Source organism: Strix aluco, chromosome 3, assembly GCF_031877795.1.
Source record: "Strix aluco isolate bStrAlu1 chromosome 3, bStrAlu1.hap1, whole genome shotgun sequence".
Lineage (NCBI taxonomy): Eukaryota > Metazoa > Chordata > Aves > Strigiformes > Strigidae > Strix > Strix aluco.
The window spans coordinates 76,102,418-76,123,406 of record NC_133933.1 but is presented as its reverse complement, the minus strand read 5'-3'; the positions used below and the strand labels follow the sequence as shown (position 1 = coordinate 76,123,406).

The following is a 20,989-nucleotide window of genomic DNA, read 5'->3' as shown; positions in this document are numbered from 1 at the left end:
GTTAAGCCTATCACTAAAGGTGGAAACTTTTCATTAAGTTTTGAGCGAGCAACATACCTAAGGATGGGAAGATGCGCTTTGTATCTACAACAGAACTCTGTACCTGGAAACTCAACACTGTGCCCCATGCTAGTGTGCTATCCCTGATTTTACTGCTGTAGTAACAGCTCTTAACAGTAATGCCTAGTCCCCCAAAAGATTTACATGTAGTTACAACTAAGCCAGGAGTCTTGGGTTTGCGTGGCAAGGTTTTGGTAGTGGCATGGCTAGATGAGTGGCTTCTGTGAGAAGCTGCTAGAAGCTTCTCCTATGTCTGATGAAGCCAGTGCCAGCTGGCTCCAAGACGGACCTGCTGCTGGCCAAGGCTGAGCCCATCAGCGATGGTGGTAGCGCCTTTGGGATAACATATTTAAGAGGGGAAAAAAGAAAACTGTGCAACTGCAGCCAGAGAGAGGAGTGAGAGTATGTGAGAGAAACAGCTCTGCAGACACCAAGGTCAGTGAAGAAGGAGGGGGAGAAGGTGCTCTAGGAGCCAAAGCAGAGGTTCCCCTGCAGCCCATGTTGCAGACCATGGTGAGGCAGGCTGTGCCCCTGCAGCCCATGGAGGTTAGTGGTGGAGCAGATCTCCACCTGCAGCCCATGGAAGGCCCCACGCTGGAGCAGGTGGATGTGCCTGAAGGAGGCTGTGACCCCGTGGGAAGCCCACGCTGGAGCAGGCTCCTAGCAAGACCTGTGGACCCATGGAGAGAGGAGCCCACACTGGAGCAGGTTTGCTGGCAGGACTTGTGACCCCGTGGGGGACCCACATTGGAGCAGTCTGTTCCTGAAGGACTGCACCCCATGGGAGGGACCCACGCTGGAGCAGTTCGTGAAGAACTGCAGCCTGTGGGAAGGACTCATGTCGGAGAAATTCGTGGAAGACTGTCTCCTGTGGGAGGGACCCCACAGTGGAGCAGGGGAAGAGTGTGAGGAGTTCTCCCCCTGAGGAGGAAGGAGCAGCAGAGACAAGGTGTGATGAACTCACCGCAACCCCCATTCGCCATCCCCTTGAGCTGCTTGGAGAGACTAGGTAGAGAAATCAGGGGTAAAGTTAAGCCCAGGAAGAAGGGAGGGGTGGGGGGAAGGTGTTTTTAAGATTTGGTTTTATTTCTCATTATCCTACTCTGATTTGGCTGGTAATAAATTCAACTAATTTCCCCAAGTTGAGTCTGGTTTTGCCCGTGACGGTAACTGATGATTGAGTTCCCTGTCCTTATCTCGACCCATGAGACTTTTGTTATATTTTCTCTCCCCTGTCCAGCTGAGGAGGGAAGTGATAGAGCAGCTTTGGTGGGCACCTGGCATCCAGGCAGGGTCAACCCACCACACCAGGTTAAGCCTATTTACAAACTTTTGGCTGCCATGGTTAACTGAGAGTTGAAAATTTATCTGCACTAGATAAGGAAGGCAGTGAAGTCCTGATGTGGATATTGAAGGGGAAATCTTATTGTCCCATCTGTCAGTCATAAAAACAACAAGCCAACTCTATCACTGCCCTACCCTGCTGAACAGAAGAGACTCATTTCCTTGTATTCTACTTGTACCCATTAATAGCCTATATTCTTTTAAGGCTGACATTTGTTTGAGGAGAAATCAGCTTTCAGACTAGCCCTTTTACATGTATTAGCATAGTAGCTTTGACGAAAACTACTAGGCAGTGTGTTCATCTGCTGCTGACTCTGAAATAGGTCACTAACCATTGCTCCAGGTAAATCAAAGCAGACCTCTCCAAAAGTGTCACACCAGTCAGAGCCCACAGCTGAAGTGCTGAAGCCTGGAGCTTTATATGTCCCACCCAAGAGCAGCGAGACATGGCAGGAAAGCCTTTGGGCTGTGCACCACAGGAGAGAGAAGGCTTTGCTCTGGTGCGTGGCGCTACTGGAGCTGGTCTCGTATCAGGGCCTCTGGCTAACAACTGAAAGCCAGAGGCTAGGCCTGTTGTTGGTCCCACAAACGCATCGGTGTAATTAAAATATGCAGCAGCTCAGACTTTCAATTTTTCTAGGTGTCTCCATGCCTACCTTATATATGATGCTACTGCTACTTGCAGTAATAACCAGATGCCACAGCAAGTAAAGTTTAAATACTGAGCAAGTATTTTACATTTTTTGAGGAAATTTTAAAGTCAGCATCAAATGTACATACCTGCTTCTAGAAGTCAATAATGCCTGCTGGTGCAAGCTAGTGCTGTAATCAGACTGCAAACTAAACCCAAGGGGGTAGCAAGCAGAATGGAAAAAGAAGGGTCTGCAAGAGAGGCAACACATCAGAAATAGCTCTGCATTTGAAGCTTTCTGACAGTATTAAAATGAACTCAAATTCAAAAATTACAGTCCTCCAAAACACATGCCCTGAAAAACTTGTTTAATATTTGCAGTCTGGGTTTTTTTTTCATTGATTTTAAGAGAAATTGCTTACTGCTTTCTTTCTCGAGAGCAGCAGTCCCTGTGGAATAGCATTTACCTTGTTTGAAACTGACAGATACAGCCATAAAGAAAGGAAGCACTCATCCACTGCAATGCTGCAATTCTTATCTGTTGCCGTTCTTGATACTGAAGAAGGAATACTGGAATGCTTTAAGAAAGCATTGGGAAAAGCCAATTTCATGCCATCATGTCATGGCTATCCTTAAAAGGTAGACAGTGGGAGAGTTTAATCCCTCGCTCCAGCTGGAGGGATCTGCTGGTGATCCCATATGTGCACACCATTATTCTTCTTGGGAGCAAACTACTGCAATCAATTTGTTCATGCAAGGTATGGTTTTTACAGATCAAAGTGAACCACAGTTTTAGTTAGCTTGGCTTTTGCCCACATTATAAAGCAAATAAAGGAATATGTGTTCATCATATGACCAAAGCTTCGAGAAAAACTACAAATATTCCACAATCCACATTCATTTCCAGAAACATTTGGCCCCTGCAATCTAAAAGGCTTGGCACCAAGTGCATGTACATCTCTTCTATGATCAACACCAGCACATGCACTCTGCCTTCAGGGAAGAGGATTTTTCAGTGGCAAGGTGTGTGCCAAAAAACCCACTATTTTTTTTGTGAATTTGCCTCCAGCTCTGACCTGGCAAAGCCATGGATGGTTAGATTTTCAAGTGTACTGCCAAAGCCCAAGGGAGAATGAAAGGAACATGGGTCTGTGCTGATTTGGGGCAAGTGATTGACTGTATAGATCTTAAAAGGTTATGAAGACATAAAAATTATTTGTTTTTCCTCACAATACATCTTTTCAGCATTTGTCTGTAGAAACAGAATCAAGCAGGTTTAAGGAGAGATGTTAAAAGAAATACAAATTCCACTAGAAAAAAAATATTTCTAAATTCACCTGGAGGTATTTCTGGGGTTATAGCTACTTCAGTAACACTAACCATATCATAAAAGCTGGAGAGCATGAATGAAACTGAGGGATGTCCCAAAGTGAGAGGGATTAACTACAGAGATTAACTGTACAAATTAATTGTTATCAAATTCCTTATATAAAAAACTGATCAAGAACTGCTGATTAGGATTTTCAGTAAGCTATAAAATAGAGAATAAAATTTATTTTTAAACATGTTGTGACTTGCAAGCAAATACTGTTCTTATCCAAAGAGGTCTATATTTAAATAGTATTAGCACTTCTGAAGATCAAAAACGTTATTTATCCCCGGCAGTCCAAAGGGCAAAAGGTAAAATATATGGGTAATAAAACATTTAATCAGACCTCATACAACAGTCATTAGTACACCTTCATATGCAGCAATACAGTAAGTTTCAAGATTTACCTTTCATGATCTGAGCTGCCAAACACTTCCTCCCTACTCACCAGCCAAAATGGTGAAAAACTTTCCCAGGTTTCAGTCTCATATACAAGCTGGAATGGCTGTGAAACATTCATGCTAATTACAGTAAGAGCAAATACAGATAGAAAAGTGTGCTACAACCCTATCTTTATCGAGTTTGAAAAGATGGTAAAAATTATAGTTTGGCTTTACTTTGGCAATAATTTCACATATTACAGGTATGAGCTTTTTCTTTAATCTTTTTTCATTAACACACATACATAGTTATATATATATACACACACACAAAGCCTCCTTCACTTCACTCCAAACACTCTTTTATATGCTGGTTTCTTTGGTAAAATGTGGCACATTTGTGATGTTCCCAGTTATTAGTTTTCAAGTGAAAGACAAGCAAGTTTTCCTTTCCATACTTCCATTGTTCCTTATCCCGTCAGAAAACCCACAGAGTTTCTCTACTCCTATATAACATCTTCGGAGAATTTAGTCAAGTCCTTAACTATTTTAAGGAAAAGACAGAAGTTGACATTTGAGTGGGTTCTTTTGGTAGGGGGGCATGGTGGTGGTAGAAAATCTAACATGTAACAAATTCCCAGTTGTTTTGATTACACCTACAATGCCACCCAGGATGCTTCCTATAAACAGCATACTTGAAACTGGATATTAAAGCACAGCAAGAATATCCAAGAGAAATGATGAATAACTTATTTTCTTCTGATTATAGCACGTTCACAGCTTGTTTTACAGCCTGCTGAAGTTCCCCACATAACACAGGACTAACAGCAACATGAAGTTACCAAGTACATGAGAATCCTTATTGGAGAAGCTGCAGTAAGACCAGCCACAGAGTTCTTAGGGAAATGTTTCTCCATGTGGACATAAGGTAGGGCTGGTAAAACAGACACTAGGTGTGTTTGACATTGAGGTAGTAGATCATGTCCCCATTTATTTGCACTGCAGTGTTCACATGAACACAGAGGACTTCTAAAGCTAGTTTTGAGTCTTGTCTTTGGCATAAGCCACTGGTCTTGTTCCTTCCCCAGAAAATAAAACATACACAATTTTCAAACAGTGGCATGAATCTGAAGTGGAAAAGACTCTTCATGTCAAATAAAGAATAAAATAGGCATCACACAAATACTACCTTCAAACAAAAGGCAAGAAAAAACTCCACTAAATCCCTCCCATCACAGAACACAGTAATGGGTAATTAGCACACCAGGAAGCTATTATAAAGCCACTCTGAAATGAACACTTGTAACACCTTGCAGTGCACCATTATGTGTTTAAAATAACTTTGTAATAGTTGTGTCCTTCTAGGTCCTTACAATCAAGACTACAGCTGACAAAAGAATGTTTTTTCAATGCCCAGCACATACAAATCAGAAGACCGTTCATCTAAAGTTTCTTTTCACATACAATAGATCAAGTGGTATAACTTCAATAGCTTACACTACAGGGTCTGCTTTACATCGAAAAATGAAATGCTGAATTTTTACTTCAAGTCACAGATAAAAATGTAACAGTGGAGGCACAGCCACTGGTCACATTTTGGATTGCTAAACAATATTCAAAATAACTTACTTTCTTGATGAAATGAAACCTCCATACACAGACACAGTAGAATTTTTTTTTTTAAAACATATAATGAAAGTTAAAACAAGCTTAATTCCTTTCCAAAACCTGGAGGCCCTTTTCTCAAACTGACTCAGTGCCCACCAAAAGTACTCATGTAGGTTTTACAGCTACCTTTTTACACTTTTGCTTTAAGGGCCAAATAAAAACTATGGGTGATCACTGTTCCCATAACAAAGAAACATAAAGCTGGGGCAAAAGGAAGGTTATATAGTCCCTGCTATAAGCTAGAAAGAGCTTTGCTTCTCACATCACAAAATCAGAATAGGCATGTCAAATTGAAGGGATGTTCATGTATTTCTATAATGCTGGAAACCTATCCTTTTAGAAGTCACTAGCGAGTTTGGACACTGAGCATGAGGCTGTGTAAAGAAAGACTTCATTTTCAAAACCAAGCTTCTGTAAAGCCAGATCTCTTTGTGATGTCAAAAGTGACAGAAAATCAAATGCTGAAGAGGTGGACTCTCATGAATTGGTAGCATAGTGCAATACTACAACCCTACTGTAAAAATATTTACTGTCCCTGCCGTAAACCACATAATGTCACACCAAACAGATGGAAATTTAATCAAAAACCACAAGTTTGTAAGCTAGTGATTAGACCCTTAAGAAAGGAATCAAATAGAACTGTGCTTTAAATCTAATTCAGTGGTATCCATTTTAGTTACAATACAAACTCTGAATTTACCAACTTTGAACTAACACTATATTAGCTTTCATGTCTTTAGTTTCATATTTGCAATGTACTGATTCTTTGATGGTATATCTTCCAGCCCATGTCAGTATGCTAGTAACCCATTTACATCCACCGAAGTGGCAAGAGCTGCACCTGAGAGTTTTGTTTTCCATCAACAGCTTGTATTTCAAAAATTCAAATGTCAATTCCCTATATTAACCATATCTGTTTGTCCAGTAAACACTTCCTCATTTTTAAAAATTTCAAAATACCTGCTGAGCTAACATGCAGTTGCCTGCTGGACTTCCTTAATGAAACTGAGAGGTAGCACAGAAGCAAATTAGCCAGGAAAGGCTACAGGCCATTTTCATCTACCACCCCACCTCCCATAATAAAAGCTCACTTCAAAACACTTAATGCATGAATGAGAAATGTCTAAACTCCAAGCCTATTTAAATGCTAGACAGGAGAGTTTAAGATCCTGAAGGAACTGAGGAAGACAAGTAATAAAGGCCCTGGACTTCAGGGGAACAAGTTCAGTTTGTTCAGGGACCTGATCCACAGGATTCATTGGGAGAGTTCCCTGTAGAGCTAAGGTGCCCAAGAGACCTTCCTGATCTCCAGTGTCCCATGCCAGGAGAGCAGGGTGGCTGCATGAGGAGTGCCTGACTGAGCCCAAGCCCCACATGGAGGGGGACGGTCTGGCAGGGGCTGCCCCATGATGGGACAGAACCACTGCCCAGGCCAGCAAAGAGAAGGCCAAAGCTCAGCTGGAAGCTGCCATGGGATAGGAGGGGCCTCTACAGGTACATCAGCAACAAAAGAAGAAGCAAACAGAACAGGGACCTGCTGCTGAACAGATTCAGAAAACTAGGGAAGAGGACAGGAAAAGGCTCAAGCACCCCATGTCTTTTTTGCTTTGGTCTTTACCACCAAGGCATGCATACTCACAGGGCTTAGGTGGCAAAAGCCTGGGGAAAGGTGTCAAGTAAATGAAGACCAAGCTAGGAACAGAGCACTTAAGCAAAATGGACACACACAAGTCCATAGGACCAGATGAGATGCTTCTGATGGTGCTGAGGGAGTTGGCTGATATAAAGGCCTCTCTAGATCACCTTTGAAAGGCCATATTAATCAAAGGAGGTCCCTGGTAACTGAGAAAAGCATGAAGGAAGATCCACAGAACTACAGGCCATTCATTCTTACTCCAAACCCTGGGAAGAAAATGGAGCAAATCCTCCTTGAATTATTTCCAGCAACATGAAGGACAGAAACACCTTTGCAAACTGCAAGCATAATTTCCCCAAGGCAAAATGTGCTCAACCAACCCAGTTACTTATTATGATGAAGCCACTGGCTCTGTGGATTAGGACAAAGCAGCAGACACCTTGACCTTAGTATGCTTTTTGATGCAGTCCCCCTTAGCACTACAGCAGCCAAAAAGGCATGGGCTAGATGGCTGGTCAACAAGGTTGATGAAAAAAGTGGCTGGACTGACAAGCTCAAGACAGCAGTAAACAGGTCAAAATCTAACTAGTGACTAGCTACAAGTGACGTTTCTCCAGGATTAATCTAAACAACAGAGCAGAACACAGCTTCACCGACTTCATAGGTAACACCAAACTCCAGCAATCAAGCTGGAGAGTACAGCTTCCACCTGAAGGAGTGGTAGAGTGAGCTGACAAGCTTCGTGAAGCCCAATAAAAGCAAATGCTAAAATCTTATACCTAACATGGAATAATCCCATGCCACAGTACATGATGAGAATTTACAGGCTAGAAAACAGCTTCACAACAAAGCCTATCCTGGGGCAAGGCATCCTTGCAGTGAAGGCTAACTGTATAGTGGGCTTTGTTAGCAAGAGTGCTTGCTAGTGATGGGAAGCAATTAACACTTTCCATGCGACATTCCTGATGCCTCAAATGGGAGCCCTGCTCTTGGTTTTCAGCTCCCTTGTACCAACTAGAGATATTAAAAAAACAAAAACAAAACCAAAAACAAAACCAAAAAACCCACAACACATGACATGCGAGAAGAGAGAGATAGAGCTGGGTTTGTTCAGAGTAGAGAAGGCTTCCTAATCACTTAGTGGGTGCCCACAGAGAAAAGGTAGACAAGCTCTTCTCAGTGGTGCACAACGAAAGGAGAAAAGCCAGTGGTCACCAGTTGCAGCAAGAGAAATTCTAACTAGATACAGTAATAATTAAAAACCCCTACTATAAGGGTTTTCACACTGGAATATGTTTGTCCACAGGGGCTGCAGAATCTCCCTCCACAGAGATTTTCCAAACCTGAATGCACAAGACTCTGAGCATCCTGATTTAATTTTGAAATCAGTCCTGCTCTAAGCAAGAGATCAGACCTCCAGAGGTCCAGTGGTGAGTCTGAATTTCTCTCCTCAACAACAAAATCCTATGGTAAGCAGAAGGTTGGGAGGAAGAACAAACAGGATTATAGTGTGCATAAATGCAGACCAACCATGTCTCCATAATGCTTTCAGATGATCAGGCCGCATATGAAAACTGCTTCTGTGAAGCCTGAAAACCTTCTCACTGAGCATCTACTTTCTGCAAGGTCTGCACATCTTATTATTGAAATACAAGGATTTCTTTGCTCCATCCTAATGTCCTGGATTTTGCTTGCAGCATATGTATAATTATCTTTTCAGTTTAGATGACTATTTGTAAAAATAAAAAACAAAAACCCAAACAAAAAATTTATCATTTACCAACTGTACAATATATTTGTCTCTTATGTAAAACATATATGGAGAGATATGAATACATGTCTGTCTCAACATATAAATATAGTGTTTTTTTTAAAGAAACTGCATGAAGAGACTTACGGGCTTTTCTTCAGAAAGGTCATTTCTTTAAATGCCCTTCTTGATCTGTGATGTCACTTCAGCCCTTGACAAGACCACACACGTTTCTTTGAAGAGTCAGTTCAGGTTCAGTGCCATGCTTACTCTAGAGCTTTACAGAATAAGACATAAAAATATCAGCCAACTTGCAGTTTGTCTTTACATAGCATAGTTTTTCCCGTGGTGATTCTTCAGATGATCTTACCAGAACAAAGAAAGCAGCATGCAGCTTTGAAGTATTATGACTTTTTAAATATGTAATGTGTATAATTTCTACTCTCTAAATGGTAATTAGGTTTTCTGTTGCATGATGGGGTGGGGTGGTAGAAATCCATCACTGCAAATGATTAACATCTATTTCTCCTCTTTAAACTTTAAAGAATCTAGTATCACTATATAGGTACAACACAAAATTTGAAGTGCAATTCTCAAAATCACAGATGGGTGGAGAACTATAACCACAGTAACAAGCAGCAGATTTCCCTACAGAGGTAGTATGGGCAAAGCTTTATCATTAGTATCACCATTTAGTGCACCAACAGATGTCAGTGCTCAAAGGCAGTGAGAAAACTGACAGTGGAGTTAAAGACTCGATCTGCATCTGTGTGTGTGTGTATCAGTGAATAGTAAAATTACTATCTCCTTAAACACTACACTTTACCAAGTTAAAAACCATTTTGCTTTCATTCTTTTACATAAGCTACTTCCTATTTCCTTAGAAGAAAGCAGTCCCTGAACAAAAGAAATTTATTATGCAGTGGACTAAGCAAAAGAAAAATATGCAGATACTTTAAAAAAAATAGCCTCACAGTGGTCTGAATACTAATTAAAGAAGCAAGCCACACTGATCTAACACAATTTTATTGCAATGTTTTAAAAGCACATACTGACTTTGAATAAATAATTGAAAATGTGGGTTTATGTTGCCAAGCAATAAGATCACCCCTACACAAATCAGATGATGTAAAATTTTACAAAAAAGTATCATTCTTTCCTTTCTATTTTATTCATATAAACAATACATAGTACTGCCTCTAACCTAAATGCCAGCAGTATATATCTTCACATGATAAGTGCAAAGCTGCATGCTTTACATTAAAATTGCAACTTTTGTTTCTGCCCAACATCAGAGAAAAAAGTTGATTCTTCTGAAACAATTTTTGAGATAAGCACAGGAAGTCTTGTAACAGCCAGGTATTCCATAGTCATCAGCTCATTCATTACACAGAATCATTTTGGTCCTTTGCTCAATATTCCCTACCATCTCTTCTGATCTTCATGTATTTTCTTACCTCAGAGATTTACATAAAAAAAAAAAAGGGCCTAAGTTTCTTAGAAGCCAGACTTCCATTCAATTGCTTTATTCCTAAGACAATTTAAAAGCCAAGGTACATATAGTTTCCAAGAGGGAGTGGGAGGACAAATGAAAGTAGATTTTACACTTGTAGTTACCTTTGCATAAGAGACTACATATCTCAGTGTTCCCACAAGGGCTGTGAATGTTTAACTTTAACAGTTATAAGAATGTAACAGCAGGTTATGGGCTCATCCAATCTGTTTGAAAAGCTTTTAAAATTAGAGGCATCAGAATGAGCAATACCTGTATCTTCATAAACACCAGCTATAAAATCCAATCAGCTTACTGCACAGAGTTACAGCAAGTTGTCATATTATTTCATGCAAGCATTTCTTCAACCCTGGGGCCCCCAACATAAGAAGGGCATCAACCTGCTCGAGCAGGTCCAGAGGGCCACAAAAATGATCAGAGGGCTGGAGCACCTCCCTTATGAGGACAGGCTGAGACAGTTGGGGTTGTTCAGCCTGGAGAAGAGAAGGCTCCAGGGAGACCTTAGAGCAGCCTTCCAGTACCTAAAGGGGGCCCACAGGAAAGATGGGGAGGGACTTCTTATAAGGGCATGTAGTGATAGGACAAGCAGTAATGGCTTTAAATTGAACGAGGGTAGATTTAGATTAGATGTTAAGAAGAAAGTCTTTCCTGTGAGGGTGGTGAGACACTGGAACAGGTTGCCCAGAGAAGTTGTGGCTGCCCTCTCCCTGGCAGTGTTCAAGGCCAGGTTGGACGGGGCTTTGAGCAGCCTGGTCTAGTGGAAGGTGTCCCTGCCCATGGCAGGGGCGTTGGAACTTGATGATCTTTAAGGTCCCTTCCAACCCAAACCATTCTATGATTCTTGGTTACAACATAATTCAAACTGAAGATTTCAAGATGCAAGAAAGGCAAACTGGGAGTTTTACTTCCCTACTTGCCTTCCCTCAAAACTGGACCAGAGCTTTTGATTTCAAGTATTGCTAAAAAGCTCACAGCTAGTGACCTAAACATAGAACCAGGGAGTCTCAGGTTTAGCCTCCCCCTCTACTAAACAGTGTGATTAGCAGCAGTTTGGTGGCAAACCACAGGTGCCCATGTGCAGCTATGAACCAGACTCCAGAACACTAGTGAGCTGATATGCCCAGGCTAGAGACCTGCAGTGTGGGTAGCAGCAAACACAGCCTTCACTCACAGCCCCTGGTTTAGTGAGGAACAACCAGGTAATCAGGTATCCAGGTAATCAAGCTCTGCTCTTAAACCTGTCACTGTGCAATCTTACGCAAGTCACTAGACTCCTCTCACCCCTGGAAAACCAATCTGCTTTCTCGCAATGGTAAAGTCTTCTGGACTCTGCAGGCAAGGCTGCTGAGCACTGTGATACAACAGTGGCTTAACCACAATTCTGTAAAAGGTTTCATTTAATCCGGTTTGGGCAAGCATGCGCTTTATTACCCACCAATTATGCTTTCATGACAGACTTGCAGACCCGATTATAAAAAAGTCATGGAAAACAAAGATAGAGATGCTTCTTAGAAGTGTGAATGCATTCTTTATATCACATGCTTAAAAAAAACCCAAAACCAAAAAAACCAAAACAAACCCTAGGCAAATTTTGTGGATAAAGGAGATTTTCACCCAAAAGAGGGAACAAGTATATTGAGTATCTGTTACATTGCCCATATTCTTTGATTAATAGACCCACAATTATTTTCTTCATTTGTAAAGTGACAGTTCTAGAAATAGACTACAAAATCCTTCAAAACTGCATGTCTAAAACATACTTTACAGAGACACATCTGAATACTTGAGTTTGTTACCAAAAAAAGCACACAACCAGTGTTTCATCTTCTCTGTGCCATCTCAGGTGTCAGTTTAGTGCTAGAGAAATGCTGCACTGTTAGACAGCAGCAAACACTGAATCAAAGCCACTTTCCTGCAGTATTTACTCTTATTCTGCCAAATGTTACGAAGACAAATTTATTATTTGTAAATAAAGTAACTACTTGTTATTTCTATTTAAGGTGAAAAGCGCAGAAATTTACACCTAAAAGCCAAACAGGAAGTTAACACACTCAACAATTCTTACAGCAGTATGTTCCAGACAGCTTTAAGAAAAGGGCTGTCCATCCAACAGTCATACAAGTGCTTCTGTAACGACCTTAATTACCTTCCACAAGAAGTGCTGTCTCCTGTCTGTCCATGATTTCCTTTTCATTGTCCTGTGCTTTCATTAACATTCAAAGAAGCTATCAAAGCCTGGCTGTCTACCACTCTTATTTTCCCCCTGAATGAGATAAGACATTTTTTCGGCCTTAACGGCAGATTTTAATAAACAGGTGGAATTTTTCTGCTTCAGTTTGCCCACAGCAGAGCACTACTGCCTTAAGCAACTGTACTCACCACCATTATGATTTACTCTCTTTATATTAAATGTCTGCCATGGGTTGCTATACTAACATTAAATACAAAATCATCACGAGAATATGACTTTTGCCAAAACGCAGGAGACATTCTATTTTAAGCTTTACCTCACATCTTTACATCACCTTATTTAGCTTTCATGAAAAGAGTCCTGTGTGTCTGGAATTTACGTTTTGCCTTTACATAAAATGTGCACGTGGGTTTTCAGTTAAAAAATTAATCATGTGCTTGGTTTCTTTGTGAAAGCCAGATGTTTTCCACGGAACATTTTTCATTTTCCCCACAATTCTGAGGATCCAGTTACATAGAACATTCAGTTAGTTTTGGTAAATTTACCTGTTGAGAACACAGACCAAGTCTGAACACAAAAAAATTAAATATTCGTCTTAGCTCACAGAACACAGGTGTAAGGCTGAAAAAACATGAACTAGCAATGGGAACACACCTTATTCTGGTCAAATATGTGCACAGCTACACATTGAGACATCCCTCTATCTCATGATCAGCGTTCAAATTAGACAGGCACTCGTCTGCATGACAGAAACTTCAAGTCATTTGACTGAGAATAGGCTGCCAGGTTCTCAAAAAAACAAGTCAGCTAAAGCAACTCATGTGAAACAATGTCTTCCCCTAAAAAGACCTTAAGGGCTCCCAGCAGAAAGAACATGGATTTGGCAAAGGCATACCTTATTTCATGTTTTGTGGACAAAAAGATGCCTCAGTCCCATTCTCCTCTACTTTGCACTCCTTTCAAATGCATTGGCTTAGTGGGGGTCCACTGCTTCCACTGTGCTCAAACCTCCACTAAGCCATTTTGGCTCCCTACCACCCACGAGGCCACAAACCCAACAGAATCAGTGGTAGCTTTCCGTCTGGTTGGTGGGTTGAACTGGCTCTGCACAGGGTCTGTCAAGTGACAGAACCAAGAGGTTGCTTAATAGAGTCACTGAATCATACTCTTACTGACTCGGATGAGGATTCTCTGCATCTTGTAGTGCTATTATCCCTAAGGAAGCAATTTAACTTGCTGTTTCATGATGTTCTAGATGCTGTAAGATAACCCCTGTCACCTCCAGCTGCCACTTCACAAGAGCACAAATCTCCCAACAAAACCAGGGAAAGTGTCTATTAGCCCCATGAGGATGCCCTTAACTTAGGGGTATAAGGTACCTACCTACCCGCCATATTTGATTCCCTGTATTTAGGCACTGAATTCACCTCCTTAGTGTCTTTTATAAAGCCTTTTATAAAAAAAAAAAAAAAAAAAAAAGAAAACAACTACAATAAAAAAATATTTATCAGGAAGGAAGGCACTGCAAAAAACTCAAAAAGGACTAGTAAATACAAAAATACTGAAGCTTACAGGTAGGTAAATAAAGCCTGGGGGGAGGAAGAAGCCAAGATTCATTTTAAACTCCTTCCACAAACTGAATGACAGCTACAGGATGTCAGCATTAAGGTCAGCAAGTACTTTAAGAGAATTTCTTTTGAAATGCATTGCTCATCAGCATGTTGCCAGGAATCACTGCATTGGTTACTCCTTACATGTCAACTCCTTTCCTTTCTCTGTATCTTGTTCTTAAAGAAAGTACCAGCTTGAAATCCAAACCACTCAATACTTCCACAGCTGCATTTTAACTCCTTCCCTCCCCATCCTATGAAGGCCCCCCCAACCTTCCTCCCAGTAAAAGCACTCTGAATTTCAGTCTGCGGGAGCTGGGCCTTCAGTAATTCCTGCACTGTTTCTTTCCCCTTTTCTGTTCTGAGAAAATGGGTTGGGAGGTAACAGTCTCCTGAAGCGCAGCACTTCAGCCTGCTACAGAAGGTTATTACAGTAGATTGAACCTTTGCTCTGCAAATGTCACATTGCAGAGATTCAATTTTAATGGAGAAGCTAGGCCAGAAGATCAGACACCAGCTCCTAAAACAAGGCTAGTGAAATCGGTTTTGTTCCTCTTTCATCCACACAGTACTGTTCCCTCACCACAGCCAAAACTACCACTAAGTCGACCCTTACATTAAGGCCTTCAACTCACCAACTTGGCAGAAAACTAACCAACTTTTTTACTCTGGCAGCTTTCTGCTGCCTTATTGAGCTGAAGCAGCTTACGGAGGGCTACAGTGGAATTAATGCAAAATAGACAGTGGGAGAAGGCAGTCAAAAGTGATAGGAAGAGATTTCCCGTCCTCTTTTGACAGCAAGAAGTATTAGTGAGCTCACCTTGTCTCATCAAAATCACCGAAAGGAAATAAGTCTCCCCCCAATCTGGCACTGGACCTCCCCTGAACAACAGCACCAGGATACCAGGCAGTAGAAAAGCAATGCAGGAAGGCACAAAGGGCTGACCACCCTTCTTCAGCCGCAAGCCACCTCCTATAATTTTACCATCACTCCTCCTTGTTAACAGTTCTGATTACACCCAAGTACTGCTATGTCAAGTGCATATTAGACCTCTGATTAGTGTTTTATTTCCACACTCACAAGCTTTCTTTCCTCCAGATACTTCTGAACTTCCATGCAACATTACTGAGTCTTCTCAGTGAACCTAATGTCTTCCAACTAAACTGTATAAAAGCCACCATAGGAAACAGTTAAACCAACAAAATGAATTCTGGAAGCTCCAGAATTCACACTGCCAACTCCGTTCTTCATAAGAAAGAGAGCATAAAGTAATCTTCAGCTGCAGAGTCTGTTTTGCTGACTTGCAACCATTGCCCTGTTGCGCTCAAAGGACTAGTGCTCAGTAATGACTGTAGAATCGGTGACTATAATTCTCTGCTCCAGGACTTCTAGATGACTGCAACAGTTGAGAGCTGTGCAAGTATTTGGAGCACTGCGTGATTACACTCTTCGGTCATCAATTCCAGTTTACCAAAGAGGCTTTTATCTTGAAAACATGTCCAAACAGCTCCAAACAATAATGTATACAGTTTCCAAGCTAGCCACCTTGTACAAGAACAGCACAGCTGCATTAGTATGGTGCTCCACCAACACCAATAGCTTGCTGTTCAGCAGGATTAATTAGACTGGGCAGAACACTGCACTAATGTGATTATATTGCTTCTAGTACCAGAGCTAGCTCATTCATCGTTTTCTATTCCTTTCTGCTGAAATAGAAATTCAGTTTTTGCTATTTTCTTAACACCTAATTTTATTTTTTTTTTTTTTAAGAGAGAGGAATGAAACTTGGAAAAGATTCAAAGTCAGATTTTCCTAATTGAAACAGTGCACCTCCAGCCTCTGTAGCCTGTCCCCACTATTATCATCCTCTTCTAATCACTTCTTTTGTTCATCTCAAGCTGCTACCTTTTCCAAACTGCCTATGCAAGTCTTGCTGGACATCAGAAGTAATGATGAAATAATGAAACAGTGACAAGAGCAAAGACTGGAAGACATTCAGCTCATCTGAGTGGAATAGAGTCATCATTGCCTTTCACTCCCCCCCTTTTTACAGATGTGGAACAGATATCACAGGAGGTACTTGCTCAAAACAGGGGCCACTTCTCACATCAATGAGTGGAAGAGCAGGAATACAAATCATAACCTCCTCTTCACAGTCTGGGGCTCCTATCAGGACACTGAAACAGAGACCACCATGAGATGCACCAAGTATCCAGACCTCGCCCCAAGTCCTGGAAACACCAGAGCATCAGTGGAACTTCCCGAGGAACTCAAGTTCTAACAAAATACAAGTGTGCTGGTATGCTCAAAAGCAGCTGTGCCTTTGTGCTCAAGCTTTCCTGAAGCATCCAGCACGAGGAAGATGCTCAGAGCAAGCAACATTAGGTCAGCCAGTAAAAAATTCAGCAGTCACAAGCAACTGACAGCGGTTTTACAACAGGAAGTACTGGGCAAACCCCCCTGCTGGCAGTACTGCAACCCTCTTTCTTTTAAGTTTGCCTGTAACTCATCATCAGAAGAGGAACAAAGGAATATTGCAGCACCCATTAGTATCTCTGGTCTTTGGCCCACATCCCTTATCTGTACGGGCACACCCGTGCACAGGCAGGCCCTGTGGGTGTAACACCGAGGGACGGTTACCACACACAGACCTTGAGAGCAACAGTATTGTTCTGATGGAGTGGAAGACAGCGACAGCAACTTCTCCATGTTTCCACAAGTCTTCTACTTGCTTCTGGCAACTTAGTTTTCTAGTTGTCATATTATGCTAGTATCAATACTAAAAAGGTTCAAGAATCTTTACATTCCCACCTTTTTTAAGTTTCACCTTTTTTTTTTTTTTTAAATACAAAAGAGTACGCCATAGAAAAAATGGTTGAAATTTCTCTAACAAAACTTTGTTAAGAAATGCTATAAAGTGATGGCATTTTACTGGTTTGTGATTGCAAACCATATTGTACTGGCTAGACTTCTAAACACATATTTCAACAAGATTTAAAACACTAAATGAACAAAACATCTTTAAGCTCTCTTCCCTCTCAGCTTTATGTCAGTGTGTTGAGGAGACAGACCTCTTTCAGGACAGAAATGCAGGGAAGAACCACCTTAATTTTTGGCATTCTTTTCCTTTAAAGTAACCTGCTTCCTTCTGTCAAAAATATCCATAGAAGTAGTTTCAAATTTTGAGTTTAGGTATACGACATACATCATACAATGCAGACACAAATTACAGGCTCAAAAGACTATGAAAGCAGAAAGATTCTGTACGTTTGCACCTCCAGCATGCGACCAACAGGCACAAGAAGAGGAGGTTTAAGGGATAATTCCAGTTTCAGTGCGTGTACAGTGTAGTACAAAAGTTCATACTTGAAAAAGTTACAATTTAAAACTATTTCTAAAAAGACTGCAGATTGGAATTCCAGCTTGACAGTAAAGTATCAACATAAAGTAGATAAGGGCTTGCAAAAACAGAGAGAAAAGCAACACAAAGGCTAAGACGTGAAACAATGTAACGCAAGTTAACACAGAATAGGAAACACTGTTTTACAGTCAATGGAAAAAAAAAATACTCTTTAAAAAAGAAAAATCGAACCAGTCGAGAAGGTACTGTAAAAATGAAAGAGCAGTTAAGTAAACATGTTAAGGTCACATACTGAATCAGGAGAAAAGGAAACTCCCAGAAACAACACATAGTATTGAGGAGTTACACTGATTTACGAAGGAAAAATAAAGATCTGGAAACTAAGCACAGTGCCTCTGTCATCTCCTGTGCTAACACAGCCAAAAATCTGGATTGGAGGGTTACTGTGTTGTTGGTGGCTCCTGTGTAGAAGTGGGGGAGAAAGAAGAGTGATGGAATGGAAAAGGAGGAAGAAATACTGAGGACATACTGGTGTATGTACGTATGTACGCACATATATACACACAAATATATGCACACATACACATGTGTATCCATATATAATAAAAGATAACTTGAACTAGTTGGCACAGAGCGGGACCAGAATAAGCAGAAGTATATTTAAGTTTTATCTTCTTCCTCCTGCTTATGTACTTGTTGCAGTCTTCTATACCACAGAATTGTGTATATCAGGTCTGGAGCCTCATTACTTCTAAGTACTTTTACATGGCAATTCAAGACAACCGGAAAGAGAGTTTGCTGGTATTTCTAATTGTTCCGCATGCCTCGGGGAGGCTGTGTGACTAAAACGGAAGACAGCATTGTCTCTGCACACTTCAGGATACGTCTATACCGTGCACTGAGAGCTTCTCCCTTTAAAATACTTTTGCATTGGTATTTACTGCTTACGACCACTGCACAATTTGCTAAAATAGTTAAACTGATGCAAGGACTCCGGAGTACAGCACACAACTTGAGATTTGTGAGAGCTTATTATCTGGTGCTTCGTGTGATGCCAGGGCTCACTTTTCAGACCGCTCTGTACAAACACACAATAAAAATAAATCAGTCCCAATAAGGCTAACGATGTTTCACAAACACAGAAATACTCAGCAGTTATAGCCTCACTCCTATCTCGCTTCCATCCCGCGGAACAGGAAACATGTACTACTAATTAATTCATAAACCCTTATCTCCGCAGGCAACTGAAATTGTCCGTTCGATAAATAAACCGGCCAGTAATGACGGGAAGTTTAACTGTGTTATCAAGGAAATTCTTCTTCTGTAAGAAGACCCTGTCACGCTCTGCTCACGACAGTCTTACCTACACACAGTTTGGCGATTTTCTGTAAGGAAGGACTTAAAAAACGGTACCTGAGCCAACCAAGCAGCACGAACGAACAAGACAGTTCAGGGAATTTGCCAAAACACAGCGCAGATGCTTCGGCGCTATAACCCAAACTGACTGTATCTTGCCGAACACCCTCCGCTCCTCAGAGCGCCGGCGTCACGGGACAGCGAACCGCACGACTCCGAGACCGATCGCGACATCTCCGAAGCGCGGCCCCACACCCGCCGCACCTGGGCTCGGGCACGGCCCCGCGGGGCCACCGCCGGGCGGCCCGGGGCAACGCCGCCTCTGCCACCCGCGCGGCGCGGCAAGGGCGCGTCCCCCGCCGGTCCCCAGCCCCGGGGGACGCTCGCCCGCCGGCCGAGACCAGGGTGCCCCGCGGGCGGACCCGCGTGTCGCGATGGGGCTCCCGCATGTCGTCGCTTTTCCTCGCCGGCGCCGCTGCCCCCGGTACTCGCCTGGCCCCCCCCGAGGCTCCCCGCGGCCCGCCGGCGCTCGCCGTGTTTCGCTTCCTCCCGGTGCAACAGCCGGGGGAGGCCGGTAACGTCGAGGTGAGGGTGAGGTGAGGTGCGGTGAGGGGGTGCGCAGCCGGCACGGAGCGCGCCTCACGCCGCCAGTGCCGGGTCCGCGGGCAGCGCTGGCTCCGCGGCCGCACAGGGGCGGGCTGCGAGGGTGCGACCGCGAGCGACGACGCCGACCTGCGCGGCGGCTGCCGAGCGAGGGCCGGCCAGAAAGCGCCCCCAGCCCAACCCTCCCGCGGGCAGGAGGCGGCAGGAGGGCTCAGGGCTTCCCCCCCCCGCGCCGCCAGCGACCTGTTGCCCTGCGCGGGGGTGCCGAGGCGCGTTCCCGGGAGCGGGAGCGGGACCGGCCGCCGCCACCCACCTCTTTGATTTTGGCCCTCCGCTGCCGGACGGCGGGGTCGGCGGGCTCCTGCCCCACGGCGCCGACGGGCTGGTGGAAGAGGCGCTGGGGCAGCCCCGGGGCGCCCGCCTCCTTCCTGCCGCGGGCGTCCTGCAGAAGTTTCTCCTTGTCCTGGCGGATGTCCCTGCGGATCTCCTCGGGCAGCTTCTGCAGCGTCTCCTTGGCCTCCCGCAGAGCCCGCTCGTGGTCCGCGCGGATCCGCTCCAGGCTGCCCGCCCCGCCCGCGGCCGCCGCCGCCGCCCCCGCCGCCGGGCCGCCTCCGGGCTGCGGCGGGGCGCGGGGCTGCCCGCCGGGTGGCGGCGGCGGCGGCTGCAGGGCGGCCGAGTGGAAGAAAACGCCGCTGAGGAGCTTGGAGGAGTCGGGCAGGAAGAAGATGGCCCCGAAGCAGAGGGTGATGAAGGCGCTGAACACCAGCAGCAGCACGAACTTCTCCGTCAGCCGGAACGCGCCGGGGCCCGCCGCCTTCCTGCCCCCGCCGCCCGCGCCGCCGCCCGCGGGGCCGCCCAGCGCCCCCGGCCCCGCCGCGCTACCGAAGAGCGGCAGCAGGCTGGCGGCGGGCATGGCCCCCGCGCCGCCTCAGCGCAGCGCGGCGCGCCCCGCCGCCGCCGCGCAGGGACCGCACCGGACGGCTCGGCTCGGCGCCGGCGCCGCCGCCGCCTCCTCCCCGCCTACGGCGGCAGAAAGTTTCCCCGGGCGGACGCGGCAACTTTTCCCTTCGCCGCCGGCAGCGCTCGGCGTGTGCGGGGCGGGCGCTGTCAGCTCCAGCCCATGCCGCCGGGCCGCCGCCGCCGCGGGTGCCGCTCCCCGCTCCGCCCGCGCGGAACTGCCGGGCAGCCGGGGGCGGGGCGGGGCGGGCCGGGGACGCCGCCGGCCCAATGGCGGGGGGGGCGGGGCGGGGGCGGGGCGCGGGGAGTCGCCGCTCCGCCGCCCTTCCGCGCTGCGGGACCCCGCGGGTGCCGGGGGCCAGACCCGGGGGAAGGGAGGGGGGGGAAAGTGGTGTCCGCGGCGGTCCCGCCCCGCCCGGCCGGGGCAGCGGGTGCGGCCGCTTCGCCCCCGCGGGCCGGCGGTCGGCGCGCAGCCCCGGCACGTGTCGGGGCAGGCCGGCACGCGCACCCACGTGCGCACTCGTGCGCACCCACCCACGCGCGTGCCCCCCGCCCCGCC

At 44.8% G+C, this 20,989-nt stretch overlaps 1 protein-coding gene across 1 annotated transcript in view; it reads right to left on the bottom strand.

The window, feature by feature from the left end:
• MAN1A1 (mannosidase alpha class 1A member 1) overlaps positions 1-20,624 on the bottom strand; it is a 152,165-nt gene extending 131,541 nt beyond the window's left edge. The window contains exon 1 of the mRNA XM_074819238.1: positions 19,787-20,624. Within this exon, the coding sequence (XP_074675339.1) occupies positions 19,787-20,386 (600 nt within the window). The 5' untranslated portion in view covers positions 20,387-20,624. The remainder of the gene's footprint in view (positions 1-19,786) is intronic.
• Between the last annotated feature and the right edge of the window lie 365 nt (positions 20,625-20,989).